Here is a 26,699-nt window from a genome sequence, read left to right on the forward strand (position 1 = left end):
CAATAGATAAAGCCATCCCCTTGCCTCATTTCTCCCACAAGGGTATTAAGGACTCTGGATTCATAGCCCAACTCTGTCAACTTATTGTATGACTTTATAGCTATGACTCCGAGCCTCTCTGAGCCTCAGTTCCCTCAGCTAGGTAGTTCTCCCTCAGGTTTTCACAGTTGGAGTCAGACTGTGGCTGAGCTGGAATCACCCCGAAGGCTTCCTCCCTCTGGCAGTTAATGCTGACAGTTGACTGAGCCTTACTCTTACCACCTAGCTTTGAAAGTCACGTGGTCTCACTTCTGCTGTATTCTACTGACTGAGACCATCACAAAGACCCGTCTGATTTCAAGGGGGAGGTCATAGATCTCATCACTCAGTGGGCAGAGTGTCAGTCAGAAGAGAATGTGGGGTAGAAAGTATTGCGGTAGCCATCTTTGAAAATGTAGTCCATCACACCAGCCTAAGGTGGTTGTGAGGATAAAAAGACACGGTAGAAAGTGCTTACTTAGTCTATGCCTAACACATAGTAAATGTTTAGTAAGCAATAGCTATGTTGTTGTTAAAGGCCATGGAGTTGGTTTCAACTTATAAGGACCCTGTATAGGCCTTCTGAGGCTAGAAATCTTTGAGGGAGCAGAAAGTCTCACTTTTTTCCCACAGCAAAAGCTATAACTATTTATTAATATTGTTATTCTTGAAGTGGCCCTTTACCTTCAGCCTCTGTCATAGAAGCACATGGACTGTCGCCCACAAACCACTGACAGAGGGGCATAGACAGACATACGCAAAGGTCCCCATATGTGGAATACACACTGCGTCACACATAGTCCCACCTCCAGGTGAAACACAGGAGCACAGACCCCTAAGCAGGGCAGTGTCACTGTGGCAGGAAGGTTCAGAGACTCCTTAGGCCCTTGCTCTCTCCTTCACATTTCCCCAGCACATTCCCCAGAATTACGGGATCCAGAGCAAGCAACCCTAATGGAGCCCCTCAGCCAGGACACTTTCCTTCCAGCTGTGTGGGAATGCTGTGGCAACGTGAAAGACTCCGCTTCCGGAAGAGAGGGGCATACAGGAAGCAAGATGTGCCTGGGAAGTCAGAGAGAAGGGACAGCTAATGGGAATGGATGGAAAGACTGAGGCCCCAAGTGGCTTGCCTAAGGTCTTAGCACCAGCAAATGACTGAACCCGGATCTGACCCTAAGCTGTCTGGCTGCAGTCTCTTAGCCACTACATCAAGAAAGAGCCCGTATTTGGAACGATCATCTCATTGATGGGCCTGAGGAAGGTCCATCAGGGAAATGGGTGGGAACATTTAGTATGAACTCCACGCTCATGGATGTCGGTGAGCTCAGGAGCACCAGTCTGTCCGGGCCACTAGCCAGGGAAGATGATCCTCCTTGATCCCAGCATTGCCAGTGGACAACATTTTATTTTCCACCAAAAACTCTGGATCAGAACTTGTTCATGGCATTGTCTTGTACAAGTAGAGCTGGAGAAAAGCAGCTCAGGAGAAGTTGAGCAGAGTGTTCAAGGCCAAGGGAGGCGATGATGGGATCTCCCTACACTAGCCCCCAGGGGAGATGTGGACACCAGCTTTGGTAACAGCTAGCTGGATTCTACCCCTTACCCACTAGGTAACCTGAATTTCCTTGTTTGTAAGATAGGGGAGTAACAATATTAGAGTACTTAATATAGACTGCTATGAAAATTAAAGGAGCCAGGGCTTGCAAAGCAATCAGTAGGGTGCCTGGAATGTGAAAAGTATAGGCAATCCCCAGGTTACAAAAGCGATTCATCCCTAAGTATGTCTTTAAGTCTAAACAGATGCATACAGTTCTTACTTAGCCTTACTTCAGTGCAAGAAACAGGAACGCCAGTGGCTGCTAACCACAAGATCAGCGGTTCAAACCCACGAGCTGCTTCATGCATGGGAGAAACATGAGACTGTCTTTATCTGTGAGGAGCCCTGGTATGGCGCTGTGGGTTAATGTGCTGGACTGCAAATCTGGTTTGAACTACAAAGTTGGTGGTGCAAGCTCACCAGCCGCTCCTCTGAAACTTTGTACAGGGTGGCTATGTGTTAGAACTGATTCAACTGCGCTTAACAACAACAACATACCTGATAAGATTTACAGCTATGGAAACCCCTAAGGAGCGGTTCTGCTCCCCCATAGGGTGGCTGTGAGTCAGAATTGACTCCATGGCAGTTGGTTTGCATGGTTTGGTTAGTGCAAGAAAATACTCGAAGCCTTGTCAATTACTTAAAAGCTGCACCTGGAGCAAGTGAATGCGCTTTTGATGAGAATTGATTGGGAGTAAGAGTTGGTTCAATTGTTTCAGAGTGGAGGGCAAATTTACATAGCAAGTATGAGGGACAACTTTCAACCCCGGGGGATTTACTTACCATACTCAAAAGCATTAGTGATGATGTTGTTGTTGTTATGTACCGTGGAGTCGGTTCTGACTCACAGTGACCCTGTACAGGGTTTCCAAGGAGATAAATCTTTACAGGAGCAGAAAGCCTCGTCTTTCTCCTGCAGAACAGCTGGTAGTTTCAAACTGCTGACCTTAAGGTTCGCAGCCCGATTCGTAACCACTATGCTATGACGTTCCAAGTGTTTCGAGTTTGGGAGCCCAGTTCTGGTGCCCAGAAACTCTCTTAACAAATAGAAAGACTGGGCACCCCTTTCCCACCATGCAGGAGTCTGATGAGCCCTGCTGTCCCAGCACCTGCATTGCAGGTTCAGTTACTGTATGGAAGGAAACTTCTATAGACTAAGGTGCAGGAACCTCTTTTCTTCCAGCACAGTGCTTGGTATCTTGTAGGGGCTCCATAAATATTTGCTGAACGAGTCAGCAAATAAAATAAAATTGAATCCAATTCACTACTCACCTACTGAACTGTGTATCTGTGGATCCATATATTTATTATCTGTAATCTTTCTGCTCACCCATTCATATTACGTATCCATCTATCACCATTTCATTCTTTCATCTCTCTCTTCATTTACCCAGCATCACTCACCATCCATCCGTTTGTCCAACCATATATCCAGCCCTTCTCATCACTGATCCCCCCGTTGGTTCAACACCAGCTGAAGGAACAACTGGCTCCCAAATAGTCAGTGTTCAGATGGAGGTGGACTTGGGAGGGTGCACATACGTAATAGTAGACGGTGTTTCCAGAGGCAGGCAAATGGGATGAGCTTCCCTCAAAGATGGAGCAATTTTCAGTAGACTGAACAGAGATAGGGAGGGTGAGGGTTGGGTGTTCCCCAAGACTGGCAAGATGGTTGTTCCACAAAGCTGGGGGTGTCCAGTCTGTCTCTCCTAGAGTGGGATGGTGGTCTTCAGGGCAGAGCTCCTTTTCCCCTCCCCTGATGGGAGCACAGTGGGTGAAATGGGTTGTATTGGCTATGGTTAGGTGGGTTAGTCAGGACTTTACTATTCACCCTGTACATATACAACAACTGTTCTGAGCCAAACCCACTCCAAGCAACTGCAGCTAACCCCAAAGAAAGAAGAAATGAGTAGCTGCAGAGGGCACTCCAAGGAACAGTAGAACTAGGTCTTCACGAGGGTGCCCCAGCATACACTGTGTCCCCAGCACCACCACCAGCCCACCCCCAGCTTCCCTCACCCTGAGGGACTCTGATCCGATCCCTGGAGACTGCTTTGGCAGCTGTGTGCGCCTGTTCCGTCTCTCAGTTTCCTTTGACGTATATTTCCTTGCCCCCACCAGCCCCCAAATGACAGAAGCTGCCCCTTGTCGCCATAGCAACAGGCTCAGATCTAATTAGCCATCCTTAATGAAGCAGTAGCAGCACTGCCTTTGGCGCCAAACCCTGCCCCTCTCCCTGGCAGAGCCTTCGGGTGCACTCTGCCTTCCAAGCACCCATATGCCCTGGATCTCTTGACCTCAGGTCCTTGTTCAATCCTGTCTCCCTCAGGAAGCCCTCCCTGACTGCCCTCCTGCCCAGGTAGAGGTGCCCCACTCTGCTGAGCCCTATGAGAGGAGCCCCATGCATTGTCTGGGAGCACCTAGAGGCCAGCCAGGAAAAAGAAGAATAGCTGCACCTCACTAATTAGCCTGGGCTTTGTACTGTCTCCCCACTGCCCAGAGGAAATTAAGGCCCAAGGTCATATAGCATGAGAGAGAGTCAAGTGGGGGAAGCAATACTTTGAGAAAAAGCCAAGTGTGGATTAAGTGGCCCTTATCCGCTAGTCTAGGTGCTAGTGTGGGATTCTCTGGGAACTGGCTATCTGGACTAGAACAATGTGTGTGTCCATCCCTGAAAAGAGGAAGAGGAGGAGCAGACCCTGCCCCAGCAAGCTCACAGTCCTGGTTGGAAGGATAAGAGGCAGGCAAATTTCTGGTCCAAACCAGGGATACAAGAGGGGAAAGTCCTGAAGGCCTCCTGGAAGGCCTTTGCTTCTGCCTTCCAGGCTCTGACCCCCTACCCCCTGGGAGCATGCCCACCTCCTCTCTGTGCTATCACTGGCCTCAGATCGGCTGCCACATGGGGTCACATTAGTTTTCATCTTACATCTCTCTTGGAATCCTCTGTGCCTATCATAGGGTACTCAGGGTTGTCTGTGGGGTGTTTTGGACTCTTCGGAGACGGTGGGAAATCACATATCTTTGGCCAGGTTGGCAGCATGGACCCACCTGGTTGAGAGGGTGGGAGTGTGAGGCAGAGCAGGTCATGGGAGGGCAGGGGCCAGCAGTAAGTTGTCCTGTACCACAGAGATGTCAGGGAAGGTGAGCAGGGGGCTGCAGGGGCTGGTTTGCCTCTTAGTTGGTGTCTCCTGGCATATGGAGTGAAAGAAGGAAGGAGAGGTTATTTGAAAGCCTATTTATTAGCCAGATGTGACATACAAAAGGGACATGGACCTCACCTTACAGACTCCTGAAAGGAAATGTGCATTGACCTAGTAACTGCCCAAATGTATAATTACAAACGATTGGGGACAACTGAGAATCTTTGTAAGCACAGAGCAGGTGCTCTTGACTTAATCTGGAACTGGATCAGGGAAGGCTTTCCGGAGGAGGTGATATTTGAGCTGAGACTGGTCTACAAAGAAAGGAAAATGCATTGCTAGCAAAGGGGAAAGCATGGGCCAAGACCCCGAGGCAAGAGAGAGCATGGTTTGTTTCAGGAAGTGAAGATCGATATGACTGGAATATATTGAGCAAGAGAGATGGGAGAGGAGATCCTATGGAATTGGACTGGGCGATGAGATCAGGATGTCTCTCTCCGCTGGGAAGGCCTCTCTGGGAGCTCAGGTTTGATTTAGGGGGGCAGTTAGGGGCATGATGAGTGTAGGAAGCCTCAGAACACTGAGGGGACATGAAGCAGAGCAAAAGGGCCGCCAATCAGCTTCAGGGGGCATCAGACACCCCAGGTGGATGTGAGAACTGGTTTAAATGCATGGAGTCAATTGTTAAAATGCTTGGGGTCGATTCTGACTCATAGTGACCATGTGTAGGGGTTTCGAAGAGCAAACTGGTGAGTTTGAACCACAAACTTTGTGGTTAGCAGCCCAGTGCTGATCCTATAGTGCCACACCAGGAGTACCGCCCTAGTCCTGATTAATTGGGTCATATATTCTGGTGTCACTGGGATTTGGGGCAGCAGGCCCTGAGGATCTTGCTTGGAGACAGTCTTGACCACAGTATGGGGGCTGAGTGAGTGCCTGAGCGCCTTCCTAGCCCCTACCAGAGTCCCTCTGGGTGGTTCAGGTACAGGACACAAGCCAAGCTGGGTAAGGTGGGTATAGAGATGACGCGAGGGCCCTTTTCATGCCCTACCCAAGTCTTTCCTCCGTTAGTGGGAGAACAGCAATGAGTTTACAGAGAGGTGTGTTGTTGGGTCCCTTCAAATTGACTCACACTGTTAGCGACCCCTGTTGGTTATAATCTTTACATAAGCAGATGTTGTTAAGTGCCGTCGAGTCGGTTCCGACCCATAGCGACCCTGTACTACAGGGTTTCCGAGGGTGTAAATCCTTACGGGAGTAGAAAGCCTCATCTTTCTCCCGCGGAGCGGCTGGTAGTTTCGAACCGCTGACCTTAAGGTTCGCAGCCCGATTCGTAACCACTACGCTACCAGAGCTCCTTACATAAGCAGATAGCCAGGTCTTTCTCCCACAGAGTCGCTGGGTGGCTTTTGGTTAGCAAGCCAGTGCCTGCCATCCTTCCCACTTCTGTGTTCCACCAAGGCAGGCCCCTTCCAGAGATGTGTGTGTGCAGGTCTCTGCCAGTGTGAACACAGCAATGGCTCATGTTGATGTGTGTGTGTATGTGCACTTGGGTCTGAGTCACTAATCAAGACTCAAGAGCCGGTTTCCTTATATATATAATATGTGTGTACCCCATGTGTGTACTGATGGGAACCTGGGCTCCGTGTATGCCCTTGTTGGGTACAGGTGTGTACGGAAAAATGCCTTTGTGCATGGGTGTATGCTAACTGGTGCCCTCCTATGGGGGATGGGTCATTGAGCAGACACTGCTGCTTGGGGGTAAAGGTGGTTGTGAGGTCTGGCAGCTCTAGGCGTATTGAGAGAAATGGGGCCGCGCAGGGATGGAGGGAGGCCGGGGGCGGAGAGCACCCCCCACCCCCAGCGGCGCCGCGCGCGCCTGGCTCGCGCGGAGGAGGCAGCAGCGTCGCCGCCACGCTCACATCGACACTGGGATCGTCACTTGGGCCGCCGCCGCTGCCGCTGCCGCTGCCGCCGCCACCGCCTCTGGGCTGAGCTACTGGAAGGGAGCGAGGGGGGAGGGAGAGCTTGCCGACCCTGCACGGACCTGCATCCCACTGTTGCTCCGGCGCCCCCGCCCCGGCGTCGGGCCGGCCGCATGCTGCAGATGGTGAAGACCCTGGCCCAGTTCACCATCGCGCTGGATGAAATGCGCGATCTGGGCCCGGCCGCTGCCTCCGGGGAGCCCGCTGGGAGCAGCGGCGCTGATTCGGAGGAACCTGGGGAGGTCCAGGTACAGGGAGGGGGAGACGCAGCCAGGGACTTGGGCCAAGGCCTAGACCTCAGCCCACCCTGGGTTGGGGAAACATAGGCAAATGCTGGGGCCCAGGGCCTGGAATTCTGATCCAGCGCACCAACCTGCTGGCCACAGAGATGAGTCTCTATGACCCAGGATGAGGGAAGGGAGATTGAGGGAGTTTGAGGAGCCCTGGTAGGGGTAAGGGGGTGGGGTGGCTGGTAGAGTGATGAAGTTTGGCGCCACCAGGTTGCAAGCTCTGGATGGCCTAAGGTCTGGCAAACACAGCAGGAGTGCTGCCCTGCTCCCAGAGAAACGGCCTTGTCAAGGTCTGGTGGCACTCTTGCTCATCTGAGGCACGGAGTCGGGAGAGGTTGCCCCAGGGGGACGGTGTGCCCACAGGCTCAGAAAACGGAGCTTTTCCCAAGTCTTCCTCTCAGGCTTGAGGTAGCCCCCAGGAGGATCTGTGTACTGAGGATAAAGAATTTGGCTCCCAGACCTGCCAGGAGGAGTGCTATTGCAAGACAGTGAAATCCGGGTCCCCACTCAATGTGTGCTCTCTTGTGGGGGGAGGAGACTTCCAGGGCTGCTTCCTAGCCTTGGTGGTCTCTGGGGCTGGCCTCTTGTTTGCTCAGCTTTCCAGGCCTGCACTCCAGGCATGTGCAGCTCCATGCAGTGATTGGGAGCTGGCCTTGTGGCTTGTGGTTTTCTTCTCTCTGTGCTATGGGCTGTCTCTCTCTCCACTGCCTCAAGCTTTTTCCCTCAAGGGTCTGGTTCTCAGTTGAGTGTTTCAGCCTGTAAGGTCGTCTTTTTGTATACATGTGTTTCTGTCTTCAGGCTGTGTGTCTCTTGTTGGCTCAGTCAGACTGGGGGCTGTCTATCTGTTGAATCCCCCTGAGCGCCTCTCTCCCCACCCCTCAGTGCTTTGTGTAGTGAGGGTTTGGGAATGGGGCTGGTGGTGGGTGAGAGGCTCAGGCAGACAGATTTAGGGAAAGCTGGGCCTACGGAGCTCTCCCATCTGGAACAGGTGGGCCCTCTGACCTAGTAGGCAACTGTGTTGCCTGTCTGCTTCCAAGGCTCTGTCCCCCCACTCCAGTATACATTCGCACCTGTTTCTCGGCATGTGCAGCTCCATGCAGTGATTGGGAGCTGGTCTTGTTTTCCATGTCTTCACCTGACAGCTGAGTGACAGCCCACTGTGCTTTTAAGCAAGGGAGGAGGATGGGGAATGGCAGGCATTGCAGCATCAGCCTCCCCACATCACCCCAACCCCTCTGGTCTTCAAGGTAGATGTGTGCAGACAAATAGCGTTGCTGACATAGACCATGAGGACCCACTCTGTTCAGAGAGCTGCTCTGTTCCCCTTCTCCATGCTGCCACCATGCTGGGGGAGAGGTCGTATTAGTTCTGTTTCCCAGGGGAGGATGTGGCAGCCTAGGTGACATCCTCAGCTAACATAGCCAGTAAGGGTGAAACTGAAGACCCTTGACCTGAAGCTACCCTTTCCTGCTCTACAAGACGTCTGGGTACTGGGGCTCCATGACCTGGCAGGAAGCGCTTGAAGAGACTCTGTTGTCCGCTCTGCTGGTTTACTGGCGGTGTGACCTTGATCAAATCATGTCACCTCTGTAAACTTGATTGTCTCATTAGTGAGCGGGGATGATGACACCTATGTTGTGGAGCTGTGAGTGTGAGGCCATGTCTGTGAAGTACTGTGGTATCTTCTGGCGATGGGCTGATGGTGAGGACTAGAGGTTGGACCTTTCCTTGGGAAGCCCTTTTGGCCCTTGATGCTCTTCTAAGTTCTTCATTCTGGGAAGGGTCCAGCTCATGATGCCTCCTACCCGAAGCTGCCATGATTTTGAAAGGTCCCAGAAGCACTGAGGAGAAGTCATCTGGTTGTAACCAGGGGCTCTGAGGCCGAGCCTGTACCTTCTCACCGCTTCAGAAGAGAATAGGTTGGGCAAGCCAGCCTTGTCCCCTCCTTCAAAAGACTGTCATTCATCTCTCACTCCTGGGTTTGTAGCATGTTGTTGTTGTTAAGTGCCGTCGAGTCAATTCCAATTCACAGCGACCCTGTACTGGGTTTCCAAGAAGCAGCTGGTGGGTTTGAACTGCTGACCTTATGTTTCGCAGTCCAGTGCTTAACTACTTTTCTGAGTGTGCCTCATTGGAGGACAGATTTGGAGGATGGACTGATCCCTGAGTCCCTGGGTCAGAAGGAGGAAGACGTGAGGTGGGCATACCACAGGCAGGCCCAACAAGCCTAGTGCTTCAGGAGATCCAGGAGGCCCACTTATCAGATACTGGTCCTGGGCAAAGCAGTAACCAGGAAACCCCCAAGGGGATGGCACAGAAGTGGACACCGTGGCGTTGGCCTGTGTAAGGAGTTCCACTCGGATCTGTGGGTCTTGATGACTGGAGCCTGATGAAGGGTCAGGACAAGAGATGCTCAGGCCAGACTGCGGCTGGGACAGGCAGTGGAGAGGAGTGAGTGAACCACAGAGATTGGGACTTAGAGGGGTTAGGGGTTTTGCCCAAGGCCACTCCAGAGCCTTAAAGATGTCAGTGAGGAGACCTGAGAGTGGAGCCCCTCTCAAGACAATTGGGAGTGGTACCGCCTGGAAGAGCAGGAGTGTACCAGGGCCAGTTGAGTTGCAGGGTGAAGGCAGTAAGTAAGCTCAGTCCCAGGGGATTGAACACAGAGGGCATCCCTAGGCTGACTCCCAGAAAAACTTGCCCACAGGGCAGGGGTCTCCCTGACAGGGATAAGCTTCCTGTTTCCCAGGGTGTGGAACAGAAGCTGGACAACCCGTTGGGAACTCTGTAATTTATGTCATCAGACTCCTCCGACTCCATAGCAGGTCTTGCCCATCCTCCAGCGAGACCCCTCCAAGTGCCCTCCTAGGTTTGCCGTCTTCATGGAAACAGAGGTATCTGTGTGCAGACCCCTGGGCCCCCACCCTGCCCTGGATGTGTCTCCTGCTGATTGTCACCGTGGTGGCTGGGCTCCTGTTCCTCAGGTTGGAGGCAGCAGTACCTGGGTCTCTCTCTGCCCTGACTTTGGTGATGGGTTAAATTACTTTGCTTTTCATGCCTCCTTTTCCCATCCTTAAGGTGGGAAGAATAATTACACCTACCACACAGGATGGTTGGGAGGATCAAATAATGTGTGTATGATGCTTCCATAGAACAGAGCCTGCATATAGTAGGGTTCAGTCAACCTTTTAAAACGAAAAAATTGGGATCCAGCTTTGTCTGAGGGTGGCTGGACCCTTTGGCACCAACTTCACCAGTCTTCATCAGTAATAAAGATGACAGGTTCTATTCCCAGGAGTGACCTGAAGACGAGCCATGTGGGGCATGTCCCCAAAGTACCAAATCTGAAGGTGGGGGCTCCATTCTCTTTTGCAAATGTGAGGGGTTGTTGTTAAGTTGTTAATGTGCCATCAAGTCATAAGGTCTTAAGTGACCCTGTATCGAGTTTCCGACGAGCGACTGCTTTTTCATATGTATATGTACATATATCTTGTCATTAGTGCCATTGAGTCAGTTCCCACCTATACCAACCCAGTATAGGGTTTCCAAGGAGCAACTGATGAGCTTAAACCACCGACCTTGCTGTTCAAACTGACTTTGCAGTCCAGCGCATTAACCCACAGTGCCATACCAGGACTCCATATACATATATACATGTATACACATATATGCTTGTATACACATATATGTTCCATATACGTATATACATGTATACACATATATGCTCCATATACATGTATACACATATATGCTTGTATATGTTATATGTTGCTGTTGTTAAGTGCTATCAAGTGAGTTCTGACCCATGGTGGCCCTGTATAGAGTTTTTTGTTTTTGTTTTTAATGTTTTTACTGTGAATTGAATGCAAGTTTACAGGGCAGATCATCAGTTTTACATTCAACAGATCATACACCTTGTTTCATTACAATGATTATAATCCCCTCCATGTACCATCAGTTCCTGTATAGGGTTTTCAGGGAGTGGCAAAGTGCCGACTTTGCTGTTCAAACCGACCTTGTGGTTGAGTGTTTATTGTGCAGCACCACACCTATATGTTGTTGTTAATATCACTGTCAATTCCAACCCATAGTGACCCCATTTAGGGTTTTTGATGAGCAGCTGGTGAACTTGTACCGCTGACCTTGCAGTCCAGCATATTAACCCACAGCACCACACCAGGACTGTGTATGTTTCCAAGGAGCGGCTGGATTACTGGTATGGTGCTGTGGGTTAAAGCACTGGACTGCAAAGACAATTTGAACACAAGGTCAGTGGTTCAAACTCACCAGTTACTCCTTGAAAACCCTATATAAGGTCACTATGAGTCAGAACTGACTCAACGGCACTTAAACAACAACACACACACACATATATATGAATTCTTTTCAGAAGCCCAGCAAGGGGGTCAAGAACTAAACAGATTTCCAGATCTGCCCTCAGCCATGGTAGAAGTGTGTTTGAGGTATAGGGGAGGGCATTGCCAGCAGGGGGACCAGTGAGCTAAGGTCTGGCCCAGCAGAGGTCTAGGGTGCATTGGATAACAGCTAGGAGCCCTGGGTGTCAGGAGGGTTGGGGTGTATGGAGGGGTCCACTGGACCCCATGTGGCTTCAGGTAGCTTGCTTTCCGGGAACCAAGATGTTGCTCACTCTCTGCCCCCTGTCTCCCCAGGACATGCGGAAGCACGTAACCATGACCCTGCTGGACACAGAACAGTCGTATGTGGAGTCGTTGCGCACCCTGATGCAGGTGAGACTTGTGGCCAATCCAGGTCCCAGAGGACTGCAGAAGGGTGGGAACAAACCCATTTCATGGAGAGGAGGTCAAGGCTAAAGAGGAGAAGGGAGTATGCCTGCCACAGAGGAAGAAGAAGGCCCCTCCAGGACAGAAGAGAGGGGCTTCAATGGGCCAGGCCACGCCACCTCCAGGGCCCCTTATTCCCATAGCCTCTTCTGATAAACCTGGCCCTGAACTTAGATCTGCAGACCCCTGTGACATACCCCCACTCCACTTCATTCATTGGTTTTGGGGAAATGTTTGTTGAATGGAATAAAGGTCGAGCATCTTTATGTTCCTGTTCTAGACAAAGGAAGTGCACAGTCTTGTTGAGGACACAGTTGAGTATATGTAGGTGTCGAAGGAACAGCATGTGTGGTGCTGAGTAAGGAGAGGGCCTGGCACGGTCTGAGGGCCACGTGGTAGCACAGAGCACAAGGGGTTAGTCTCACAGTGAAGCTGGGGGAGCCAGCAGGAGCCACACTCTGGGGGCCTTGAATGTCAGGGGGATGGTTTAGACTTGAGGGTCCTGGGGATCCAGCAAAAGTCTTTGAGCAGGAGACGTGTAGCCTAGTTCATGTTATATTAAGTCTGATGGCCAGGTTAGTGGATGTCAGAGAAGGAGGTTGAGGCAGTTAAAGGCTACCACTGAGGAGAGGCCGGAAGCGTGGTAGAGGCTACAGAGAGCGAGAGTTGGGAATAGATATTAAGGAGCTGGACTGGTCAGCCTGGCATGCTGATGCTTAACTCCCAGCCTGATAATCTGGGCACTGGACATAGGCACGGAGTGGTGCTGGGGCAAGATGATGCGTTCAGACTCAGATGTGTGGGGAGGCCCAGTAACCTGGACATGTGGGCCAGAGACCCAGGATGGAGAGTGTGGGTGTGGGTTATAATTAAACATGAAACTTGCTCAGGCATCTTGAACAAAGTGAGGCAAAGCTTGGAGGGTAGAGCCCTGGGAACCATCAAGTTCAGGAACAGATGGAGGACTCATTCAGTCCTCCACTCACTCACTCTACCAGCCCTCATGGAACACCTTCACAGCTGTCTACTCTTGTCGGGGGTACAGCAGTGGGCATGAATGGCAAAGTTCTGTCTTCTGGAGCTCCCAGTTTCTGGCTGATACCAGCAGTAACCAGGCAGAAGATAAGTGAGGACTCCAAAGTGCACAGAGAACTGAGAACACAGAGAAGGCTGCCCAGGGCAGACTTCTCTGAGATTTACCTGAGACCTACAGGACAAGTAGGAATTTAGGAGGGGAAGAGCCCACGAGGCATCATTCTAGGCTTTAAAGTCTTAAAGGAAATGGAGAGGTGGCCAGGATGGCCCTGGGAGGGAGGAGAGGTGAGTGAGGCAGGAGCAGCCAGTAACAGGCTGTTCAGGGCCCAGGGTCGCTGGCATGGAGCCAGACTTTACTGAAGCATAGCCGGAAGCCATAGGTGGGATATGGACAGAAGTCCATCTTTAATCCCCCCCCACCCCCCAGCAACCCCACCTGCTGCCAGATAGGCATGGTAGGCAATCATGGTGTAGGTATTAAGATCAGACAGCCCAGGATTTGAGTCACTTGCCTACTTGTGTGATACTAGCCCAGTCACCTCTTCTCTTAACTTCGTGTTTTCATCTGCAAATATGTCGCTAATGATAGCCATCTCTCAGCGTGAAGATGAAAAAGTGACGATGTGTCTCATGCCTTATCCAGACAGGAGGCAGAAACAGTGGTAGATGTGGGGTCAAGCAGGGCCTGGCTGCAGCTCCTCACCAAATCGCCCAGGCCTAGCATGAAGGGCTGCTCACGTGGAAGACACAGCACCTGTAGAGAGAAACCGAGGACTGAGAGTGCCAGGGTGGGAGAGGGAGGTGGGCAGGAAGGTGTCAGCTGAATCCAGGGACTGAGGTCAGGCCAGGGCTCAGGAGCACAGCTCTGGAGCCTGACCACTGGTGTTGCACCTCTTGACCAGCTGTGTGACCAGGAGCAAGTTACATAACCAGTCTGTGCCTCAGTTTCCTCACCTGTAGAGTGGGGATAATAATGGTTCCGTCTCTGTGTAACATAACACCCCTGGCCTTTTCAAAACCCCACCCTCACGTGACAGGATTCTGCTGAGCTTTACTTTTCAAGTTTGTTTTGCAAAACTAGCCAGATTTTAAAAAATTTTGATATATGTTTAATTGCACCATTGCATATACCTGAGTCAGAATCAACTCCATGACAACCAGTTTGAGTCTGTTTTTGTTTTTGTTTTTTTGCTTTCTAGAAAGCCTCTTTCTGGCCTGTAGTTACAGTTAAGGCCAGTAGAGGATAACCTTTCCATAACTCATCAGCCATGGAGCAGGGCTGTTCTTGTTTGGGGACCTACATTGGATGCAGATTGGAGGTGAAAGTAAGAATTTTAGACACAGAGTAACCAGAAGCTCCACAAATGTTAAAACAGAGAATGTTACTAAAACCCCCCAAGGACCTCCTCTATGGCTTTCCATTCCTATTTATCCTTTTACGATAATGTATAGTTACGGCATGTACTCATTCTCGGGCACATGGTCTTCTCATTTTAACATCTCTTGCAATAAGTGTTCATTGTAATTGATGGCTTGTGATAATTTAATTGGCAGCATTTTTTTTTTTTTTCTTAAAGATAAATGAAAAAACTGATGATCTCTCTCAGGGCAGGGATATTTGTCTTTCTGCTTACTACTGTCTCCCAGTTCCTGGATCAGTGCGTGGCATATTGTTGTTGTTGTTAGGTGACATCACGTCAGTTCTGACTCACAGTGACTGACCCTATGTACAACAAAACAAAACACTGCCCAGTCCTGCACCGCCCTTTCAAGTATTGCTGTGTCTATCCAGGGCATTGAGTGTCTTTTTTTTGTGTGTGTGCTGACCCCTCTACCAAGCATGATGTCCTCCAGGGGTTGGTCCCTCCAGATAACATGTCCGAAATTACGTGAGATGAAGTATCACCATCCTCATTTCTAAGGAGCATTCTGGCTGGACTTGGAATTTCCAAAGCTGATTTGTTTGTTCTCCTGTCAGTCCAGGGCAGAATTAATATTCTTCACCAGCGTCATAATTCAAAGGCATCCATTCTTCGTCAGTCTTCCTTATTCATTGTTCAGCCTGTACACACACAAAATTGAGGCAATTGAAAATACCATTACTTGAGTCAGGTGCACCTTAGTCCTCAAAGTGACATCTTTGTGTCTAGTCCATCTTATTGGATTATTTGCTCAGCATACAGATTAAATAAATATGATGAAATAAATACAGTTCTGACGCACACCGCCACACAGTATCCCCTTGTTCTGTTCCAACAACTGCCTTTTGGTCTTTGTTCAGGTTCCACATAAGCACAATTAAGTGTTCTGGAATTCTCATTCTTTTAAGTGTTATGTTATGATCCATAGTTTGTTATGATTCAGGCAGTTAAATGCTTTACATAGTCAATAAAAAACAGGTAAACATCTTTCTGGTATTCTTAGCTTTCAGCCAAAATCCACGTGACATCAGCAATGATATCCTTTGTTCCACATCCTCTTCTGAATCTGGCATTCTGTTGGATCACATTCCTTTGTAACGGGCACAAACATGAGGACATTTCAAAAATTTTGTGGAAGCATCCCATTATCTTTTAATACCATTTTCCACCAACTTTTTGAAGCCCACTTATATGTATCTCTTCAGTCAGTAGTCTTCCAAATTTCTTGGCGTAGATGAGTGACCACTTCTGCACTGCATTTGTTTGTTGAAACATCTCAATTGGTGTCATGTCAGTTCCTGGTGTTTGTTTTTCAGCTAAAGTTTTCAGTACGTCTTGGACTTCTTCTTTCACTACCATCAGTTCTTGATCATATACTGCGTCCTGAAATGATTGAATGCTGACCAAGTCTTTTTGATATAGTGACTCTGTATATTCTTTCCATCTTCCCTTGATGATGGCTCTGTCTTTCAATATTTTATCCATGTTGTTATGTGCCGTTGAGTCAGCTCTGACTCATAGCAACCCTATGCACAACAAAACAAAGCATTGTCTGCTCTTGTGCAATCCTCAAAAGTATAGTCATGTCCAAGCTCATTGTTGCAGCCTCTGTGTTGATCTGTCTTGTTGGGGATCGTCCTCTTTTTCACTGACCTTCAACTTTGCCAAGCATGATGTCCTTCTTCAGGGACTGGTCCCTCCTGATAATATATCCAAAGTATGTGAGATAAAGCTTCACTATTAAGGAGTATTATGGTTTTATGTCTGCAAGACAGGTTTGTCTGTTTTTCTGGCCAGTCAAGTATCAGTATTTTTTACCAACACCACAACTCAAAAGCATTTATTCTACGGTCTTTCTTATTCACTGTCCAGCTTTCACATGCATGAGGCGATTAAAAACACCATGACTTGAGTCAGGCACACCTTTGTCCTCAAAGTTATATTATTGCTTTTTTTTTAAAAGAGATCTTTTGCAACAGATAAATCCACTGTGATACATCATTTGGTTTCTTGTCTGATGCTTCCATGATCATTGCTTGTGGGTCTAATTATAATGAAATCTTTGATTGCTTCAGTCTTTTCTCCATGTATCATGATGTTTACTGGTCTAGTTGTGAGAATTTTTGTTTCTTTTTATTGAGGTGTAATCCAATAAACAACATTCTTATCAATGGAGAAAAGATTGAAGTTGTCAAGGACTTTTCATTCTTCTTGGATCAACTATCAACACTCATGGAAGCAACAGTCAAGAAATCAAATGACACACTGCATTAGGTAAATCTGCTGCACAAGACCTTTCTAAAGTGTTGAAGAGCAGAGATGTCAGCTTGAGGATTAAGGTGCGCCTGACCCAAGCCATGGTATTTTTAATAACCTCCATATGCATGCGAAAGCTGAACAGTGAATAAGGAAGACCATAGAATTGATGCTTTTGAGTATGGTGTTGGAGGAGAATACTGAAAGTGCCATGGACTGCCAAAAGAACCAATAGATCCATTTTGGAAGAACTGCAGCCAGAGTGCTCCTTGGAGGCCAAGATGGCCAAACTTCATCTCTCATACTTCGGACATATTGTCAGGAGGGACCAGTGGCTGGAGAAGGATATCATGTTTGGTAAGGTGGAGGGTCAGAGAAAAAGAGGAAGACCACCACCAAGATGGATTGGCCAAGTGGCAGCATCAGTGGACTCTCAAGCATGGCAAAAATAGTGAGGTTGGCCCAGGATTGGACAGTGTTTCGTTCTGCTGTGCATAGGGTCGCTATGAGTCGGTGCCGACTCAGTGGCACTTAACAACAGTAGCAATCCATACTGAAGATTCTAGTTTTCTATCTTTATCAATAAGTGCTTCAGGTCCATTCCAGCAAGCAAGGTTGTGTCATCTGAATATGTTGTTGTGGTTGTTAAGTGCCATCGAGTCAGTTCTGACCCATAGCAATCCTGTATAGGGTTTCCAAGGAGCGCCTGGTGAGCTTGAACTGCCGGCATTGCAGTTCAAACACATTAAACCCACATTGCCACACCAGGACTCCATGTAGCAGATTGTTAACGATCCTCCCTCCAATCCTGATGCTGCAATATTCTTCATGTAGTCCAGCTTTTCAGATTATTTTCTTAGCTAGCTAATTGAGTAAGTACGGTGAAAGGATACGACCCTGCTGCACATCTTTCCGAACTTTAAATCATGCAGGATCTCCTTGTTCTGTTTGGCTGCTTCTGGATCTATGTTCAGGTTACGCATGAGCACAATGGAATGTTCTGGACTTCCCATTCTTCACAGTATTATCCATAGGTATTATCCATGCAGTTGAATGCTTTTCAATAGTCAATAGAACACAAGTAAACGTCTTTCTGATATTCTCAGCTCTCAGCCAAGATCCATCTGACGTTAACAGTGTTATACTAGGTTCAGTACCCTCTTGTGAATCCAGCTTGAACTTCTGGTGGTTGCTTGTCTGTGTACTGCTACAGCCATTTTTGAATTGTCTTCAGCAAAATTTTGCATATGTGATGGTAATTATATTGTTAGATAATTTCTGCATCCTGTGGTCACCTTTCTTTGAAATGGGCTCAAATAAGGATCTCCTCCTGTTGGTTGGCCAGGTAGCAATTTCTTGGCATAGATTAGTGAGTTCTTCCAGTGTTGCATCAGTTTGTTGAAACATTTCAATTGGTAGTCTGTCAGTTCCTAATATGTTAATGTCTCCAGTGCAACTTGGACTTCTTTTGTCAATATCGTTGGTTCTTGATCATATGTTACCTCTTAAGAGAGTTGAACACTGACTAGTAGTTTTTGGTACAGTGACTTTGTGTATCCCTTCCATCTTCTTTTGACTCTTCCTGCTCTGTTCAATATTTTTGCCCACAGAATCCTTCAGTATTATAACTTGAGGCTTGAGTATTTTTTTTCCCAGTTCTTTCAGCTTGAGAAATGCTAAGTGTGTTCTTCCCTTCTGGTTTTCTACTGCATGTCTCATTATAACATTTACTTTGTCTTGTTAAGCTGCCCTTTGAAATTTTCTTGTCAGCTCTTTTACTTCATCATTTTTTCCCAATTCAGGTGAGATGTACTCAAGGTTATATTTTGGCTCTCATAGACTTGTTTTCATTTTCTTTAGCTTCAGCCTGAACTTGCCTATGAGTAATTGGTGGGTGGTCTTTTCCACAGTTGGCCCCTGCCTTTCTTTTGGCTGATGACACTGGGCTTCTCCATTGTCTCTTCCCACAGATATAGTCAGTGTGATTCCTGTGTATTCCATCTGGTGAGGTCCGTGTGTATAGTCACTGTTTATGTTGTTGAAAAAGATGAATTTGCAATGAATAAGTCGTAAGTCTCGCAAAATTCCATTATTTCTATCACCAATGCCGTATTTTCCAGTTAACAGTCCCTCCTCTTTATTTCCAACTTTCCCATTCCAATCATCAATAATTTTCAGGGCATTTTGATTGCATGTTTGTCAATTTCAGACTACAGAAGTTGGTAGAATTCTTCAGTTTCATCATTGGCTTTGATGGTTGATGCATAAATTTGAATAATAGATGTATGAACTGTTCTTTGTTGTTGTTAAGTGCAGTCTCCAACACATAGCAATCCTGTAAAGGGTTTTCAAGGATCGTCTGGTGGGTTTGAGCCGGGTTTATGGTTAGCAGTCCATTGCTTACCCTACAGCACCATACCAGGACTCCAATCTTCCTTGTAGGAATGTAGATATTATCCTATCATTTACAGCATCGTATTTCAAGACAGGTTTAAAATATTCTTTTTGTAGATGAATGTGACACCATTCTGTTTGAATGTATCATTTCCAGCATAGTAAACCATATGCTTGTCTGATTCAAAATGGCCAATACCTGTCCATTTCAGCTCACTAATGCCTTGGATATTTTCCATATGCGTTCCATTTCATTTTTGACAACTGTCAATTTTCCTGGATTCATACACTCCACATTCCAATTATTAATGGATGTCTGCAGCTGTTTCTTTTCATTTTCAGTCATGCCCCATCAGCAAATGAAGGTCTCCAAAACTGTTCCATCCGTCTCATTAAGTTGACTCTGTTTTGAGGAGGCAGCTCTTAATCATAATTGAGTGTCTTCCAACCTGAGGGGTCCCTCTTCAATGACTGGATCATTGGTTTCCAGTGGCTAATCCCTCAGAAGGGGGCTGCTTAGTCCTTGGTCCGAATCTGTTTTTAGTCTGGAAGCTCTGCTGAAACCTGCCCATCATGGACAATCCTACTGCTACTGGAAATAACAGTGGTACAGCTTCTAACATCACAGCAACACGGAAGCCACCCCAGTATTACAAGCCAGCAGATGTGTGGGGATCTTGCCCATAGACTCTTTCAATATTACAACTCGAGGCTTGAATTTTTTTCAATCCTTTCATCTTGAGAAATGCTAAGTATGTGCTTCCCTTTTAGTTTTCTAACTGCAGATCTTTGTACATTTCATTATAATACTTTACTGTGTTCTTGAGCTGCCTTTGAAATCTTCTGTTCAGCTTTTACTTCATCATTTCTTCCATTTGCTTAGCTACTCTACATTCAAGAGCAAGTTTCAGCATGTCTTCTGACATCCATTTTGACCTTTTCTAATTAATAGAATTTATTAAGTGTTAAATAAACCTTTGCTGATTGAATTAGTGAGTGTGGGTCTCCCAGCAGTCATCATCGTCTTACTTTCATACTCTTAAGTAATCTCTGTTCACATTCATTCAGGAAACCTTTCCTGAACCCCACCCATCTTGTGCCAGACCCTGGGCTGGGCAGTGAGAGGCATGGGGACAGGCCTTTCCACCCCCTCCAGAGCTCCTAGTCTAATGAAGGATTTTGTGTGCATTCACACAGGACTTGCAGGCCAAGGTTTCACACAGGTGGGCTGGGGGGCGAGGGGGTGCATCGCTCTGTGGGAGCACCTCCACTTACCCTGTGGGCTCCCCAGGGATACATGCAGCCGCTGAAGCAGCCAGAGAACTCCGTTCTGTGTGACCCATCACTGGTGGATGAGATCTTTGACCAGATCCCCGAGCTCCTGCAACACCATGAGCAGTTTCTGGAGCAGGTGCGGCACTGTGTGCAGACCTGGCACGCTCAGCAGAAGGTGGGAGATCTGCTTGTCCAGTCGGTGAGTGACTTGCTGCCCACTGCTACCAGTACCCACAGACTCGGGCCCCTCCAGGAAGGGGCTGGTTGCTGCCCCCAGATCCCACCCCAAAACTTGACCAGACATTGACACTCATTGGCACTGACCCCAGCCTCTAGATTGGCCAGTATTTGGATGCTGTCCCTACTCCAGACCTTGGCTGGTCTTTGGTGTAGATCCCAATGGGACACTGATCCTGACCCCAGATCAGCCTCAGTTTCCTGACCCTTGGCATTAACACTGGCCCAGATCTCTGCAGGATGTGGCTACTGACCCGAACCCCGCTCTTGGCCCAAACAAATCATTACAACAGTAAAGTAAAAAAAAAAAAAAATCCTTCGCACCACTTTATAGCAGAAAACCAAACCCTGTAAAGGCTCTGTATCTGTGGGTGTCTTTTCATGTGTTTGTTACGATGTAGGGTGATACCTTGAGCCTAAGAAGGCCTAGGGGAGAATGGACCCCAGCCTGGACTGAGTGCAGACACCTCTATCCCATCACTGCCCTCGTGTCCTAGGCCCAGCCCATGCACCTCAGGAGGGGATCACCATAAGCTACCCTGTTCTAGGATCAGTGGGGGTCTGTCTTCTCTCCTGAGCTGCTTTAGCCCCACCCTGCCCCTGTCCAGAGGTGGGGAGGACAAGGGTTCTGAGTCCTAAAGGAGGCCAGGAACACACCGAACGTTACTGGGTCCATCGGTTAGGTGTCCTAACTTCCAGGCAAGGCTTCCGACGGAGAACCTCCATATTTATCTAGGTTGTCAGCTGGCTAGCAGATATTAGCTGCCAGCTGTGTGCCTTGCCCTGAGCAGAGCTCTCCTGTGGGCATATGGGAGCATTTGACCTGAGAGACGGAAGATTGGAGGCCAGGTGTGATACCAAGCAGAATCCTCATCAGGGCAGGGAGTGCTTTCTGGAGAGGGCAGAACTTAGAGTTGCTCAACCCCGAGAGCTGGGCCAGATTGGATGGGAGAAGGACATTCCTACTGAAGGGAATTATATGAGCAAAGGCCCAGGAACTCAAATGAGTCTTTATCCAAACTCAGAGGACAGTAGGCAGGAAGACCTACCTGGCTGGATTTGGTGGAGGTGGAAACCACGGCATGGAAATGCCCAGTTGGAAGTGAGAGAACCAGGTCACAGGGTGAGGGCAAGGCACAATGGCCGGCAGGGTTCCAACCCACACATGCACAGACTGATGTATTCAGACGTGTCTGCGATCATCGGATGGCTGCAGACAAGCTCTCTCAGTAATATGCTTGTTGTAATTATGGTAGGAAGCCTTCAAAAAACAGGTCTAATCCAAACAGTGGCTTCTCAGGGGATCTTCTGGGTCTGCTAAATCCAAGGCAGGAAAGGTCAGCTAAGAAAGTTAGGGTGTCTAGTGGGTTCCAAATGGGTAATCTAGGTAGATATTTTCAAAGGGCACCAGACAATCACAGGGGCTTATTAGGAAGACATTTCAAGAAAAATTTAAAACTACATTGCTGAGAAAAAGCTCAGGAAAATTAAGCCAAAGAATTGTTTCCTATCACAACAATGCACCTGCTTGTTCTCTGAGAGTAGCAAGAGACACCTACTCCATCCACCCTACAGCCCTGATCTTTCCTGTTCAGACTTCTTCATTTCCGAAAAGTAAAAGAACATTGAAAAGGAACATAGTTTGAGTCCCCTGGGGATGCCAAAACTGCTGATTTGATGTGGTGTAAGACAAAGAGGACAGAATTATTTAGGGAATGAGTTAGAAAGATGGCCACACCACCTTCAGAAATACATAGACCTAGATGGAAGATATATCGTAGAAGAAAAGCTTCACACTTGAACATCCTTGTCAAATAAAGGTTACTATGACTTTGTAGCAATATACTTTTTTACTTTCCCTCGTATATGTATTATAGGCACAGATACACACACCCTGTCAGACACTTAGAGATGCAGACACAGGCATAGTCTTTATAACTGGGGTGGGGGTGAGTGGGTGGGACACTGCCAGCTCAAGAATCACTGAAGACCAGGACCCAGGTCAGAGTGAGGGGCACGAGGATCACTTTGAGGGGCCCTAAAGTACCTCCTCCGCCCCACCCCCACCCCCAGTTCTCTAAGGATGTCCTGGTAGACATCTACTCCGCCTATATTGATAACTTCCTGAATGCAAAGGATGCTGTGCGTGTGGCTAAGGAAGCGAGACCTGCTTTTCTCAAGTTCTTGGAGGTACGGCGTAGGAGGGCAGGGGGATGGGGTGGCCCCGGGAACTCCCAACCTGGTCACTACAGGCCTAGCCAGTGGGCCAGCCTCTGCCCTCTAGCTAAGCTGAAGGGGACTGCATATCACCCCTCACACGAGTGCCGGTCGGTCCTTCGGGTTTCAGCAAAGCATGCGGGAGAACAAGGAGAAGCAGGCCCTGTCTGACCTCATGATCAAGCCTGTACAACGGATTCCACGCTATGAACTTCTGGTGAAGGTGGGTGTGGGGCTGGGTGGGTAAGGCCTGGAGCTCCTGAGGTCCTGCTTGGTTGAGTTTGGCACCAGGCACCCCACAGGTCAGGTAGGGAAGGAAGTCCTCTGTGGTGTCTGCCCATGGTCCCTCCTGCTGCAATATCAGTCTGGGACCCCAGTACCAAGAGCAGCTGCTCAGCAGGTGGCTCTGGTCCCCATTCCCACCCCAGGACCTCCTGAAGCACACACCTGAGGACCACCCGGATCACCCATTCCTGCTGGACGCTCAGCGGAACATCAAGCAGGTGGCTGAACGCATCAACAAGGGTGTGCGCAGTGCCGAGGAGGCAGAACGGCACGCCCGTGTGCTACAGGAAATTGAGTCTCACATCGAGGGCATGGAGGATGTGCGTGCCACCTTTCCCTGCCCCTCTGTCCACTCTGCTTCTGTGTCCACATTTGTGTTCACCTGCATCTGCAGCCTTGTCCCTGTCCACATCTCTGTCACCTGTGGTTGCGTCCACATCTGCGTCTCTGGTCCCCTGTGACTCTGCCCATGGTCGTGTCCACATCAACATCTACAGGGTGTTTGTCCCCATGTCAGTCTCTACCCTCTGTGTCTGTCCACATCCATGTGTGTCCCAAGCCTGCTTCTGACCATGTGTCCCACAGCCTGGTGGTGCAGTATTCTGCAGGTGTACACGATGCTGCTTCCACTGGCCTAGGTCCATGGGGTCTGGGAAAGGGATTTGTAACTAGCCTTCAAGACAACTTGTCGTTCCTGTCCCACAGCTCCAGGTCCCTCTGCGGCGGTTCCTGAGGCAGGAGATGGTCATCGAAGTGGTAAGAGCTGTCCCATGGTCTACCCACCTGTCCTTACCTTCTTGCTTTGTTCACTCTTCTGCTCATACCTGCTGCCCCAGGTCTGTCTGCCACTTCCTCCCTTGCAGGAGTCTTGGGTTGAGTCCCAACTCCGATTCCAACTCTCTGGGCCTCACTGCCTCTTGGGCACGGTGGGTAGGTTTCTGGGTGGTGTCCATCTAGCCTGAACCCTGCTCTGGACCCCACAGAAGGCAGTTGGTGGCAAGAAGGACCGGTCCCTCTTCCTGTTCACGGACCTCCTTGTCTGCACCACCCTGAAGAGAAAGTCGGGCTCGCTGAGGCGTAGCTCCATGAGCCTGTGAGTGGCTGGGACAGGGGCAGGCTTGCAGCTTTGGGGAGCAGGTTCCTTCCCCAGACCTACTCCCCCACCCTGGCTGGCCAGAGCACCCCATTGGCTCTCCACAGGTACACCGCGGCCAGCGTTATCGACACGGCCAGCAAGTACAAGCTGCTGTGGAAACTGCCCTTGGAAGATGCCGACATCATCAAAGGTGGGCTGGCTCAGGCCTGCAGGTCTCTTCCTCTGAGAAGCTCTGCCTGAGGGTTTGAGCTCCCGCCAGGCCAACTACCATCTGCCTATTTTTATGCTGTGTGGCCTCCCTTTCCCTTTCCCTCCTACAAGGGAGCTAGCTGGTATGCAGGACCTGGGTGGCACCCGTGGAGACAGACTACCTAGTGACCAGGCAGGGGCTGAGGCTGGCAGGAGGCGGGGAACAGGGGGAGCAGTAGTGGTCATTAGTCATCGATTCATCTGCAGGAACTCATGTCTCCCTGTTTCTCTCACTGCTGTGGAGTAGACTCCAACTCAGAATGACCCTGCAGGGCAGCATAGAGCTGCTTACATCTGAGGCTTAAATCGTTAACAGAAATAGACCCTCATCTTTCTCCCATGGAGCAGCTGGGGGGTTTGATCACCCACCTGTGGTCAGCAGCCCAATGCTTATCCTGCTAAGTACCAGGGCTTTTTAGGAACCCATGTAAGCATTGAGTATTAGATGGTGTTTATGCTGCTCAGGGAGGAGAGGCTTACTCAGGTCAGTGCAGGAAAAGGGATCTACTAGAAAGACCCAGGTTGTTTGGGGCTGAGCCTGTCAGGAGCTAAGGCAGCTCCAGGAAGCCTCTCATGTCACATCTATCTGTCTGTCTCTCCATGTGTCTGTCCCATTCCCTCCTCAGCTGCCTTGTAACTCCAGCCCCTCACTCCCCACAGGGTCTTTTCCAGAGCCTCTGTCCCTTGTCCCAGGGTCTTTTCCAAAAGGATTTATCCATTTTACTTTCCATTTCTCCACTAGTGTAGTCATGATGCCATTTAGGTCTTTCTTACCATTCTGTAACCTGTGGCCTGTTTGGAAAATTTATATAGACCAGCAACACACCCTACAAACACAAAAAAGAAAATATCATTTAGGGAAAAAAACAAAAAGAAGCCTTCTTCCCCTTGATTTTAAGACCTCTGTGTTCTGGCCCAGGGAGTGCAGGAAGGTCACAGCCCCATCACGGGCCACTGATTCAAGGTGTGCACACCCAGCCAGGCAGTGGGGAATGCTAGGCTGACCTATGGGACCAGCTACTTGGAATCATCAAATGTGGGATAGGACAGAGGTATCCAGGGCAGTAGCTCCTTGCTCTCTTCCTGGTGAGTCCCTCAGTCAGCTTATGTGGCAGCTTGAGGCTCTCTCTTCTCTTCTCCCGCAACATCCCCATGGGAACCTGGACCACTGCACACACCCCGGTAGGAGACCACAGCACTACGGAAGTTCAGCATCAGCTGGCGCTACATAACCCGCTGAACTCTCTCATCTGCCTTTTGATTCTTTGCCTGGGCCCAGCATATCATGTGCTCTGAATCAGGCACAGTGCCCTGCTCTAAGGCCTGGGTTTCTCTAGGAATTGCCTGTTAATTTTGTTTGGGGGACTTGGGGTTTATAAGATCTCAATTTGTCTGGCCACAACCTGGCTTCACGTTGTACAGTGATATGAAGACTATCTCCAGACCTGTAGCCCGTAATCTCATGCAGCTCATATCCTGTCACAACCCCAAGGCCATGCCCATGCCTAGCATGTAGCTGATCTCAAGGAATCACAGGCGTTATGAAGTTTTGCCTCTGTGTTCCCTGATCCGCTCCACATTTCCCTCTGAGCATCTCTTGCTTGCAACCCCACTCCTGGCTATAACTTGTGCTTGCTAGATTCCTTCGGTTGTAAGAGACAGAGATGCACTCAGTACCTTAAAAAAAGGAAGTTTATTATGAGAATATATGGACTACAACTGGAAAAGCACCAGGAACTGCTCTGGACCAGATATTCCCCATCTTTCCTTCATTCTTTTTGTAGAACATTCTTTTTCTCTTATGTACCATTTTCTGTCTCTAATCATCCATGGTTTCTATTCCTCCATATTCTGGGTGCCCTATCACTTCTGCCTAGCTTCTCCAGCATTCTTGCTACAGCACACCTTTCCAACGTAGCTTCTACTTGTTAAGTGTCATTGAATCAGTTTCAACTCATAGTGAAGCCTGTGTTAGGTTTCCAAGGAGTGGCTGGCGAATTTGAACTGCCGACCTTGCAATCTAGTGCATTGTCCCACAGCGCCACACCAAGACGCCTACTGTTGTTGTTGTTGTTGTTGTTGTCAGGTGCCATCGAGTCGGAACCAACTCATAGCGACCCCATGCACAGCAAAACAAAACAATGTCCGATCCTGGGCCAACCTCACTACCGCTGCCACACTTGACGCCATCAATGATGCCACCTGGCTAATCCATCTCATTGGGGGTCTTCCTCTTTTTCTCTGACCCTCCACCTTACCCAGCATGACATCCTTCTCCAGCAACTGTTCCCTCCTGACAATATGTCCAAAGTATGAGAGACGAAGCTTAGCCATCCTGGCCTCCAAGGAGCACTCTGGCTGCACTTCTTCCAAAACAGATCTATTGGTTCTTTTGGCAGCCC

The 26,699-nt window shown here is 48.9% G+C and overlaps 1 protein-coding gene across 1 annotated transcript in view; it reads left to right on the forward strand.

Moving 5' to 3' along the window:
- The window catches only part of ARHGEF17 (Rho guanine nucleotide exchange factor (GEF) 17), a 67,469-nt gene that overhangs the window by 33,074 nt on the left and 7,696 nt on the right, over positions 1 to 26,699 (forward strand). Inside the window, exons 2-9 of the mRNA XM_006870273.1 lie at positions 11,701 to 11,778; positions 20,230 to 20,412; positions 22,524 to 22,640; positions 22,798 to 22,890; positions 23,096 to 23,272; positions 23,658 to 23,708; positions 23,936 to 24,045; positions 24,153 to 24,238. Coding sequence (XP_006870335.1) covers positions 11,701 to 11,778; positions 20,230 to 20,412; positions 22,524 to 22,640; positions 22,798 to 22,890; positions 23,096 to 23,272; positions 23,658 to 23,708; positions 23,936 to 24,045; positions 24,153 to 24,238 — 895 coding nt within the window. The remainder of the gene's footprint in view (positions 1 to 11,700; positions 11,779 to 20,229; positions 20,413 to 22,523; positions 22,641 to 22,797; positions 22,891 to 23,095; positions 23,273 to 23,657; positions 23,709 to 23,935; positions 24,046 to 24,152; positions 24,239 to 26,699) is intronic.

The sequence above is a fragment of the Chrysochloris asiatica genome, unplaced genomic scaffold, assembly GCF_000296735.1.
Source record: "Chrysochloris asiatica unplaced genomic scaffold, ChrAsi1.0 scaffold00140, whole genome shotgun sequence".
Lineage (NCBI taxonomy): Eukaryota > Metazoa > Chordata > Mammalia > Afrosoricida > Chrysochloridae > Chrysochloris > Chrysochloris asiatica.